Below are 12,167 nucleotides of genomic sequence, written 5' to 3' on the forward strand. Positions count from 1 at the left end.
GATGATACTGGATGCTTTCCCGGATTGAGGTGCCTGCAGCACAACCAAATACCCGTTTTCTAATCGCCTCGTTACTGATACGCTGACGCCATCCGAAACCAGCCACGCTTCTGAGGCATCGGTGGTCGAAAACCTGAAGACGCCTCACATCATCTACCCGAAGAGGCCATGTCTCGCACCCATACAACAACACAGCCCTTACTGTAGCCTGGTACACACGACCCTTAAGATCCAGTGAGATGCCTTTTTGACGCCACAAGTGACGCAAATTAGCAAACGTGATTCGAGCCTTTGAGATTCTTGCACTGACTTCATCAGACACACTTCCGTCAGAGCTAATACAACTACCGAGGTATGTAAAGTTTTCCACAATCTCCAGTGGTTCTCCTTGAACTGTAAGGGATATGTTCGCAGATGGCACGTTCTGAAGCAGGACTTTGCACTTTGAAGGTGCAAGGCGCATGCCAAATGATGGTATGATGGCGGTCAGTTTATTCAACAGGGCTTGTGCTTCGCTAAGGTCTTCAAAGATGAGGGCGATGTCATCTGCGTACTCCAGATCGACAAGGCTCTCGCCAGCAACAATTTGAACACCGGAGTTTTGAAAACCGTCCAGTGTTCGCCTCATTATTTCATCGATGACGAAGTTGAACAAGAATGGGGAGAGTGGACATCCTTGTCTGACACCACTTTTTGTAGGAAAGCTTTTGGAGAGCTCACCATACACCCTCACCCGCCCAGAAGTATGTGAATATAGAGATCGGATTATGTTTACAAACTTCTGGGGCATACCCTGTTGAGCAAGTGTAGTTAACAGAACTGATCGATCAACAGAATCGAACGCACCCTTGAAGTCAAGGAATACCAGGATTGTGGGTCGTCTGTACATGTGGCGTTGCTCTAACACCTGACGGAGTGTGAAGATGTGGTCAACGCAGCCTCTACCCGGTCGAAATCCCGCTTGATTCTCACGAGTCAAGACTTCGCGTGCCGCCATGAGACGACGAAGAATCAATGACGCCAGAAGCCTTGTCACAACAGGCGTCAAGCTAACGCCTCTGTGGTTGCTACATTCACTGCGAGTACCCTTTTTGAAAATGGGTACCACTATCGATTCACCCCAGTTGTCTGGGACGGTCTCCTTCTCCCAGATAAACCCAAATAGGCTAGACAGGCACTGACTGAGGAATCCACCGCCATCCTTGAAGAGAGCAGGTGGAAGGTCGTCAGGACCAGCAGCGCGATGACGCTTGAGTAGAGAAATGCATTCGGACACTTCTGAGACTGAAGGCGGCTCCATATTTACGGTCCACCTTTCTGTTGAAGGCCGGGTTTCTGGATTGGGGTTAGCAGGTGGCCAGCTGAATTGTTGTTCGAAGTACTGTGCCCAGCGATCCAAACGTTCTGCTTTGCTGCATATCAGGGAGCCATTTTGGTCCCTGATTGTTTCACTGACAAGAGGTTTCCGAGGACCAGTCGAACGAATCAACTGGAACAATTTGCGCACGTTTCCAGCATTCTTTGCATCTTCCATTTCTTCGACCTTTCGGGTCCACCAAGCTTCTCGGTCTGCGCGGACACTCAGTTTCACCTGGCGTCGGATGATGCGCCGGATGGAGTTGTGGTGGCGACCAGGTGGGATCTGTCGCCGGGCCTCCAGAAAAGACACGGTTCTATCAGAGATCCAATGCTTGGATGAGGTTGGCTGGGTTGTACCGCAAGCAGACGCTCCTGCTTTGAGTAACGCGTTGGATATTTTTTCCCAGTGGCCGTTTATATCCGACACCGTACCGTCCGGCAGGCATTCGAGGAGCTGTTTCTGATAGTTTCGTTTGGTTTCTGGGTCAACTAGCTTCTCAATGGCTAAGCGAGGTGTGCGCGATTTGCGTACACCTGAAAAGCGCAATGAAAAGCAGCAGCGTACAAGTGCATGGTCGGAGTCCACGCTGGTGTTCCAGAAGGAGCGGCAGGCGGTGATCGACCCTCGCCACCGATAACTGACGGCGATGTGGTCTATTTGGATTCGGCGCTGGTTTGATGGTGGGCACCACGTTGTCAAGCGATTTCCGCTGTTCCGGAAATTCGTACTGCAAAGGAACAGCCTGTGATCGGCACACATCTGAAGTAAGCGGTCTCCGTTGTCCGTGCGTCTAGTGTCCAAACCAAGACGACCACCCAATCGGGCCTCAGCAGCGCTTAGTCTACCTACCTGGGCGTTCATATCACCAGCAACCACAACGATATCTGAGCTTTTAGCCTGTTGTAGAAGGGCACCTAGAGCGTCATAGAAACTGTCCTTGGCAGATTCAGAGCTACAGTCAGTTGGGGCGTAAGCAGAAACAATAAACAAGGTGCGATGAACCTCACTTCCTCTAGATTCTCTCACCGATGTTGCCAAACGAACCGCACAGAGGCGACTGTTTACGGGTATCCAATCAAGCAGAGACGCTTCCGCTCGTTCGCTCAATACAATACCCACCCCAGCATATCCAGCTGCAGCGGCCTCTGCATCACCAGAGGTGCGCAGTCGGAACCTGGAAGAGAGCGAGGGGGCAGTCATTTCGATTACAGTACTTGCGTCCTGCGTCCTTGTTTCTGACAGACAACATACATCAATACAGAGGGAATCCAGCGTACGCGCAAGAGCCACCTGTTGACCTGCTTGCTTCAGTGTGCGAACATTGAAAGTGGCTAAGTAGACAGGCTTTCGGGGTTTGAAAACAGACTTCGAAGTGTTTAGGGTTGTAACTGAACTCGGACGTGCAGAAGCTGCAGCTGAGTGTGATGCAGGGCGAGCAAAACGGTCAGTCCTAGAGCTGGGACCTGCGGATAAAGTATTCAAATTTGGGCGGGGGAGGGTGGAAGACGGAAAACGTGAAAGTGTAAGAAGGGAGGCGTCAGCAGTAGCATGTTTTCGCTTACCCGCCCTGCTGTATGCAGCAAGTAAGGCGACCCGGCTGATGGCACCACGCGACGGCCGATGTGGCATGAGAGTATTGTTAGCTGTGTAGGTCATGGTTGTACGAGGGCTGGGATACTGCCAGGGCGCCCACACCTAGACAGGGGACGATTAGGATCCTCAACCAAAGCCTTTGGCTCAAAAGCCTAACCGCAAGGCAGCGGTGTTTGGCGGGGAAATGCAAATGCATTACCATTTCTACGGAACAAGTCGCCATAAATGTTCCAACCCCCAACCTGGAGGGCCAGGAGACTGTGTTCGTCACCATTGACCAACCCGGTATGAGAGACTCTGTGAGTGTCGCGCGGACACCCCTCAGTATAGCTCAATGGGTATCTGAGGTACACAAACCGCCACACCACGGTAGGGTCCAGTCTCCGCGTGATGCTCAAGGGTCAGGGATTCGCGTGCCACCGTAAAACGATGGAGATATGTGACAACAAAAGCTTTGTCGCAATAAGGACCAAGCTAACATCTCTATGGTTACCAGTTTGGTTGTAAGATGGGCACTATTATTGACTTACCCCAGTTATCTGGAGCCGGCGTTTTGTACCAGATAGACACAAATAGGCTAGAAAGGCACTGACTGATGAGTTCGCTGTAGGTGGAAGGTCATCAGGAGCGGGAGCACGATGACATTTGAGGTTGTACAGCTTTGGCAGTCCGCCTTTCAGTTCAAGGCCGGCGGTACGGATTGAAGGCAGCAGATGGCCAACTGAATTGCTGTTCGAAGTATTGTGCCCAGCAGTCCAAACGCTCTTTTGCTTAATATCAGAGAGCCATTCTCACTCCTGATAGTTTCACTAACAAGAGGCCTCCGAGGACCAGTCTGACGAACCAAATGCAAGAGCCCGTGAACTTTTTCAGCATTTTCTCTTCCGTTGCTTTCATCTCTTGAGTCCACCAAGCTCTGCGGTCTGCATGCACATTTAGTTTTACCTGGAGCATAATGATACGTTGGGTTGAGTTGTGGTTGCGGCCAGGGGGAATCTGTCACCGGGCCTCCGGTCGTATCAGAGATCCAATGTAAGGACGAGGTTGGCTGGGTTGTACTACAAGCGGAAGTTCCGGCCCCAAGGAACACCGTGGATATCTGTCCACAATGGCCGTCAATGTCCGACATAGGGCCTTCCGGCGTTTGAGGAGCCGGTTCTGAAAGTTTCTTGACTTCCGTGTCTAAAGCGTTCAGCTGTAGCACCCTTCCAGTGCCTAGCTGCCATGCCACCCGAAGGAAGCACGAGGGCTGGGATACTGTCAGGTTGCCCAAGCCTAGACAGGGGAAGTCGAGTGGCAGAGGTCGGATTCGAACTACGGACCTTCCGGTCAGTAAATTCACGCTCTAACCACTTGGGCCGTCTCGCCCCCACTTCCGTGTCTACTAGCTTCTCAATGGCTGAGCGAGGTAGGAAAAAGGAAGGTGTGTGAGTTTTCTGTAGATCTAGGAAAACTCAATGAAAAGCAGCAGCGTACAAGTGCACGGTCGGAGTCTAAGCTGGTGTCCCAGGAGTGGCAGGCAGTGATCGACCCTCTTCTTTTCACTCTAGGGCTTTAGATATAATTAGACCAACCTTATGGTTGTACGGCAGTGAAGCATCACTTTCAACACTGATGTTGCTGCCTATGATGAATTTACTCACCGGAGAGTCCATGGTTAGAATTCCACCTCTACCTCTCGACGTCCCCTGTCTAAACTTGGGCGACCTGGCAGTATCCCAGTCCTTGTGCCTCTCTCGGGTGACTTGGTAGCTAGGCACCGGAAGGTTGGTACGGTTGGACGATTTTTTTCTGTGATGATTTGGATGCGGAGCTGGTCCGTTGGTGGGCACCACATGGTCAAGCAATTTCCGCTGTTCCAAGAAATGGTACTCATCATCATCATCATCAAAGACAGCAACATCAGTGTTGGCACTGATGCTAGTGGGGGAGGGAGGGGACCTAATGCTGGCCTATGTCGAGCATACTGAGGTGCCTACACCTCCAACCGCTCAAACAGACAATCTGGAAACAAACTGACAGCACGAACGCCACTGACATCGATTAGCCGCCATTTCTTGTAACGTCTCCAGCCAAGCACAGACGGGGTCACGGGGACCCCATCCTGGAAGTCGCACCAGCCTATGGTAGGCACACATTTGAAGCAGAGGATTTCCATTTCGTGCTTTTCGTTTCCAAGACGACCACCCAAATGGGTCTCAGCACGCTGTCTACCTATCTGGGCGTTCATGTCCTCTGCAGCGTCAAAAAGTATCTTCGGTACTGTCCAACGTAATCTCCTAGAGTGCCGTAAGGCTAGAACTTTTGGAGTAACAGAATGTATGGAACTTGATAGGATGCTTTTGGGAAGTCAAAAAATATGGCGTCCGATGAGCACTTCATCTTTGGCTTCTATCAGACTCTTCATGAGTACGAGTATGCTCGTCACGCAAAAACAGTTTTGGACGAATCCGTGATGCGCCGAGGACATCAAATTGAGGCGATTAAGAATCGCCCGCCTCAGAATGCACCCCATCACCTTGCACCGTATGATAGTGAGGCTACTAGGCCTGTAACTGCCGGACGATAAGCGGTCATTAGAATTGCAGGTGGGTATGTCAATCAGTTTCTTCCAAGCAGACGGTCAACTTCGTCGAGTGACTGCCAAAAAATCAGGTAGAGACGTTTTGCCCAGCTCAGCGATGTTTCCTTCAAGATCCTTGAATGGACCGCATCCGGCACCAACGCGCTGGATGGTTTTATCTCGTGCAAGAGTTCACAGATTATCTTCCTCCGTGAAAACCAAGTCGGTGAGAGGAAGTGTGTAAATTCGTCTTATCAAGATCGGATGTAATGGGGCCGCCGGGGCGGTATATACGCCTGTTGTACCATCTGTACACTTCAGGTAGCAATATGGGGTGAATTTTCTGGACAACGGCCCACTTTTCTCTCCTACCGAAGCTGGTCACGGAAGATATGCTGCCTTAGAAGTCTGTGAGACAGAAGTTTAGATTCCACGTCCGAAGTTTGATGTTCCTAGCCCCGTAACAAACAAAGTCAGAAGCAGGCACACACGGTATCCCAGGGGAGCCTTGATTATCACCTGATCACCAGTGTATTTCAGTGATGATAACCAGATCCAGAATGGATGCTATTTGGCCTGAGCGGTATCCGGTGGGTGCATCAGCACTCCAAGTCCAGGTGCTCTGTTGGACGATTTTAGACAGCGCCGGTGCGCTGATGTTATTACCACAACCTCGGAAACAAGTTATCGTTAGTTCGTCACATACAAATTGGACCTTCAGGATAAATACCTCATCTTCGACTGTATAGTTATATATAGTCACTGAATGGCGCTTTAGGTATCACTGATTTGTGTCAACAACACTCCCATCATATGCATGCAGAGACCGTGTAAGGCGCCGGAGATTATATTTTAACAAGCATAAAAACCTTATGCAAAGACGGGGAGCGACTGGAACAACCACTTAAAAGCGCTGTTGCAGTGCATACAAACCAAATTAAGATTATACTTATTATTAAAATCCTACCGAACCTTTCATGAACTCCTCATAGGTCACAAAAATGAGGAATCGAAAAGTTGTGGTAATAGTGATATTCGCGCCGGTGTCCTGCATACTGGGCTTGGACACATTGGATTCCTCACGGTCTAACCGACCGAAATCGTCGTTACCTCTTGACCCCAAAGATTCAAAGTGCCACAAAACCATTACAGAGTGTATAGAACCTAATCCCATACACAAGCTTCCTCAGCAATGACAAGTCAGGCGATACAGCGTGTAGTATACGGTGTCTGTCAGTTTGATTGATTCATATGTAAGTATTGGTGATGTGCAACCTTGCTTACTGGGCTTTGGCTCATGAGCTTTGTTTCTGTTTTCCATCCACAGAAATTGTCGTGAACACCTGCCTTCGGAGAATCACTGTCCCCTGGTGCTTCCATAGCGTGCATATTACATAATTGGCGACCACGCCAGGATGGTTGCCACACACAGAGTAGACCTACCACAGAGATCCTGGCTTTACATATTTGCATAAAGGCCTCAGAGCTAGCACGTTGTTCATTCACACACGGTAGCCGCAGCCCCAGATACAGCAACCTCTGCACACGCTCACCAGCTGAACGCACCACACCACTAGCACCGGCCGGTTCACGTAGGCCATGGTACACCGGGGACGGTGTTCTTCAAAAAGGAGGCCAGTGTAGTATACGGTGTCTGTCAGTTTGATTGATTCATATGTAAGTATTGGTGATGTGCAACCTTGCTTACTGGGCTTTGGCTCATGAGCTTTGTTTCTGTTTTCCATCCACAGAAATTGTCGTGAACACCTGCCTTCGGAGAATCACTGTCCCCTGGCGCTTCCATGGCGTGCATATTACAAGCGCGTGCCAATTCAAATTCGCGCGTAGTCGGCCAGGAGATGGGGCTGCAATCCCGTTTGCAATGTGGGCAAACTCCGATTGGTTGGAAATATGAACGAATAGATAGCCGCATGCTAGAACTGCCAGAACTGCTACCCAGGATGTGGGAAGTGAAATTGTTTCTCGTGACATGTTTAAGCCATTCAGTGGTGTATATGGACTGCTAAGATGGATGACATTTCAAGGTAAACAGAAAGCTTGAATCAGGAACTAGTATCTGCTGGAAATGAAATGAACCAAAAATGTAGTTACCTGGTTGACTCTGGGAGAAGGGCATCTTTGTGTAAAATGCGTGAGAGTCATGCGACACGTCCTTCTGTCCGGATGGTTTGCTTGACACAGAAACAACATAAAGTAAAATCCAACACAAAGCCCCGGCTATTTGGGTCTGTTTCGCTATTTTATCGATCGTGAAAATTTTGCTCTGCTACCCTTGCCCATCCCATGTTTAAGCCACTTGGATGTTTCACGCACAGGTGAGTTTTCTGCGTAAAACGGTTATTCTTGTTGTTCTGTAGACCATCTCCTGCGCTCGTGAGGGCCATGTTTGGCACCCACAAACACACATCCGTAAAGCTTCACCAGAAAAAAGCCATATCATAAGCAAAAACAAAATTCATCCATAAAAAGTCTACTAGTAGTGCAGGCCAAAACTGGCGGTGGCAGTTGCGCACGAACTGAGACATCAGGACTTCTCCGAACTCGTCGCCCACAAATGACCGTGCCACAGAAGACGACACTCTGTATTCCAGGTAATAAACTCCCCCATAGTTACTTGATAGATAATAGAAAACCTGCGGTACAAGATTTCACCACCCTTTTGCTCTGGAAGGTGTGATAAATAGCGAAGCAAATTTGGTGTTTATCCCTTCCTTCACAAGACCATAATTTGCAGCTGACGCTTCCTGTCCGATTGTGACCAGAAATCGTGCCTTCCGGCTTCGCGTGGTTCCTTAACCCTTTCTGGAACTGGGGTCCGATTACCGCTTGCAAAGCAAAGTAGCTCTGACGCTTTTAGGCCTCGCAACTTTTTATATACAAATTGATTATCATCGCCATTTTTGGGTAAATGCCTTCTTCATGGCTATCAAAAGCGAAAAAGTGGGCCGGATACACTCTTAGGATAATTCACTCTCGTAGGTTTTCTGGTCTGTATCTCATGGTGGACAAAAAAGTGGACAATTACAACACACGGCAGAAGATAACAGGGTAAGTTCATTTCGAACGTATTTTGTCAGCGCTGATGTATTATGGGTTCGGTTGTTTAAGCCTACTTGACATCAGGTGCTGGTAATTCCCCACCCAAAACTCCAAGTTTTTAAAGCTTATCACATACACCGCATAAGTCTTCGTCCCATGATCCACTCATTTGGATAATGAACGTCAAAACTCTTAAGCATTGGTTTGCTGACATCACATCTACTCACATTCAAGCAGGTGGGTTTAAATTAAACGATTGGGCAAACATTTTTATAATCACGCGTATGTGCATGAACATGTTTGCCTCTAGGGAGGAGGAGATTCGATGAGAACAGAATGAACGCCCTATAAGCGAGTAGAGTGCTGTGAGTAAGAGCTAGTCTGTACAGCAAGAACGAAGTGCGAAACGCATAATTGAGTCCATGTTCGACGATAGTGAGTCCCGATGCTAAAACGGTGGTTTATAATAGCAAATGGGGCGCGGAAAATCTGGAGAAAACACTTTTGCCCTCAACCCAAGGCAGACGAGATGGTGCGGGTGCTTTAAGATGGACAAACAATAAAAAACTGAGGCTGGAGTTGGATTTGAAAGGGTACATACAGGGTGGCTATGAAGTTAAAATCGAGGGAAGGGACCCAAATCTCTATGCGTGGGAAACCACAGGACGATGGCCTACCGTTAAAAGCTTTAACCAGTGTTTTATCACGTTGACGCCAGGGCAGCCGGCAGCTGTTGCATAACAGAGGTTGCAAACAGAAAATGAGTACGTAGTGACATAATTTTGATTATAAGTGCTTATGGTGGATCGGCTTGGATGAATGAGCACATCGACACATCTTCAGAGGGCTAGAGTTGAACAGAAGATAATTTGAGGCATCAAGCTCAGCAAGTTTTGACTAAAAACTTGCACCATCTGCCCAACTAATTCATGGCGCGAACATGGTATGATTTTCGAGCTCGGTGCATTAACTTTCATTAGACAATTTTATCAAGACGGGCAGTTGATGTGCGGAATAACTTTCATTCTCAGGCTGCGCCTGGAAGCCAGTTCGGGGTACATTTGAATGCCTGTTCATGTGAGTTCGCCCACCGGCAAGTTTGCTTTTCATCGCTAGGAAAGTCACGAGAAATACCACCTCCTATCGCTTCTGCCTCTCGGATGAACAGAAGTTACTGAACGACAGGAAAAGGCCGACCCGGAAAGCTCGGGCCAAAACCTTGTCTAATGTAATAACTTTGAGTCTTCGAACGATTACTGGCCGCATAAATAGTAGGATATATTAGTTGGTGGTATCTTGGATTTCAGGGTAGCAATACGGGCGGTCTGGGTATGCAGCCAGTCATGTCTATGGGATGAACGGTCATTCTTGGACTATTGAAACCTGATATTCAGGATCACCCAGAAAGCCTGCAATCAGTTCGTGTTGCACCGGCCTCAGTAAATTATCGCCGCTTGCTAGAAGCGAACGGATGCCGCAGTGCTTTTGATATTTAGAATTTTGCCCATATTTAGTCTATTTTGACTGCATCCTTCAGTGCCATGTTTCTCAGCGATTTTCTTTTGAACAGAACAAATGGCATGACCAGCAAACATAGCTTATACATTAGTGGCCTTTCCAAAAAGCAGTGTAGCAGTCACTAACTAGGTCACGCGCCACAAACGCCAAGATCAAGCAACAATACTGTCCTACTTGCAACCTATACAATACAACTTCCCATCCATTTTTGCTTACATGAGCACCATCTGCGCCACGCGGCAGCCTTACCACTTTCAACCACATCAGGCCAATTTGTATTCGTGTTTGTGCAATGAGCGAATACAAGTGGACACCAGTCTCTTCACAGTGCACGCAAAGTACGGGCATGCAGCTCGGCCCATACCACACCCAGACTCACGCACAAAAGACAGAAAGTCAACCAAGCTCCACGGGTCTCCTCGGACAGTCACAGAACATGTGTAGCAGCTATACTGCTGAGAAGACACGTCCCGCGTTTCAAAGTTCACTCGGGAACTCTAAACAGTTGTCTTCAAGAGATAACTCACTTTTCGGCTTAGTGCCTTCTCGCAATGTATTTATCCTTATCAAGTGCGCATAACATAATTCTGGCAAAAGAGATATTTGTTTTTCACCCTCAGATAACCAACCTAACTACATTACAACGAGAGCACTAACAGCATAAACCCAGATCAAGCATATTATAGTGCTCCTAGATGCGTCCGATTTCCGAAAGAACTTTACAAAATTGTGATGCGCGTTCCACGCTTGCATGTGTTTATCTCGTCCGGTGAAACAAAATAAGTAGGTGGGCTCAAAGTAAATTGGTAGATTGCTATGCTGTTTGAACCTCAGCTTGCGTTGGGTAAAATATCGAGACGCCTAAAATCCCTACACAGCACTTTTCACCTCTGAATTATCTTAAAGGCACTCATAAAAGCGGTTTTATTTTTGCGATAGAACCTGCATCACTGGTATTCGAAGACCTCAGTATCCCTCAAAAATCTATTCAACAGTGTAACAACAGGATGATTTCGTGAGCGAGCGGGGGCCCGGTGTCGGGTCTGCCTTTCATGCACTAGAAGAGACTAGAGAATATTCGTACGTTATCCAACATTTGTGTAGAGTTTGCCCCGCGTTAATTTACAACAAGTAAAACTACAGAAAGATGCTATGGAAGTACTCATTTCTCACGGACACTGGTTTGGCAGCAATCCGTTGGACTTCTGTTGAATTTTTGAATTTGTGGAATATACCTCCAAACAGCACAGTTCAGTGTAGTCATAGCAGCGGTCTAGACCGTCTATCATATAAAGTAACAATAAAAAAGAAGCCCTCAAAACAGTCTGAGGGGCGTATCATATTTAGAAATAGAACGAAGTCTTCTTCATCTCGTGTTTCGAGTGACAGGTCTGAAATAGTACTATAAAATTAACTGATCTTAAAACTGTTCCCTACGTTACAGCGATCGAACTGGCGGTTCTTCACTGTTGGCGAGTGTGCCCGACCATGTGCCTGAGAATTCAGTTGACGGTATACATTTTGGTGCGCTCCGTCACGAAGAGACTGGACCTTACCGTGGTGTAACGATTTGCGCAACTCAGCGATCCATTGAGCTATACTGGAGAGTTTCCCGCGACACTCAAAGAGTCTCTCATACCAGGTTGGTCAATGGTTAGAGGTCTGACGAACACAGTCTCCTGGCCCTCCAGGTTGGGGGTTGGAACATGTGGCGACTTGTTCCGTAGAAATGGTAATGCATTTGCATTTCCCGCCAAACACCGCTGCCTTGCGGTTAGGCTTTTGAGCCAAAGGCTTTGGATGAAGGCCCTAATCGTTCTCCAATCTAGGTGTGGGCGCCCTGGCAGTATCCCCATTTGCATTCCCGCCAAACACCGCTGCCTTGCGGTTAGGCTTTTGAGCCAAAGGCTTTGGATGAAGGCCCTAATCGTTCTCCAATCTAGGTGGGGGCGCCCTGGCAGTATCCCAGCCCACGTACAACCATGAATTGCACATACACAAATAAACTCATGCCACATCGGCCGTCGCGTGGTGCCATCAGCCGGGTCGCCTTACTTGCTGCATACAGCAGGG

At 48.3% G+C, this 12,167-nt stretch overlaps 1 protein-coding gene across 1 annotated transcript in view; it reads left to right on the top strand.

Annotated features, from left to right (window-relative positions):
* Positions 1-1,859: 1,859 nt before the first annotated feature.
* The window catches only part of T265_03380 (hypothetical protein), a gene marked incomplete at both ends in the record, with an annotated part of 24,943 nt that continues 14,635 nt past the window's right edge, over positions 1,860-12,167 (top strand). Inside the window, 3 exons of the mRNA XM_009167849.1 lie at positions 1,860-1,973; positions 5,352-5,504; positions 8,517-8,585. Of these exons, the coding sequence (XP_009166113.1) occupies positions 1,860-1,973; positions 5,352-5,504; positions 8,517-8,585 (336 nt within the window). The remainder of the gene's footprint in view (positions 1,974-5,351; positions 5,505-8,516; positions 8,586-12,167) is intronic.

The sequence above is a fragment of the Opisthorchis viverrini genome (assembly GCF_000715545.1).
Source record: "Opisthorchis viverrini unplaced genomic scaffold opera_v5_48, whole genome shotgun sequence".
In the NCBI taxonomy this organism is placed as follows: Eukaryota; Metazoa; Platyhelminthes; class Trematoda; order Opisthorchiida; family Opisthorchiidae; genus Opisthorchis; species Opisthorchis viverrini.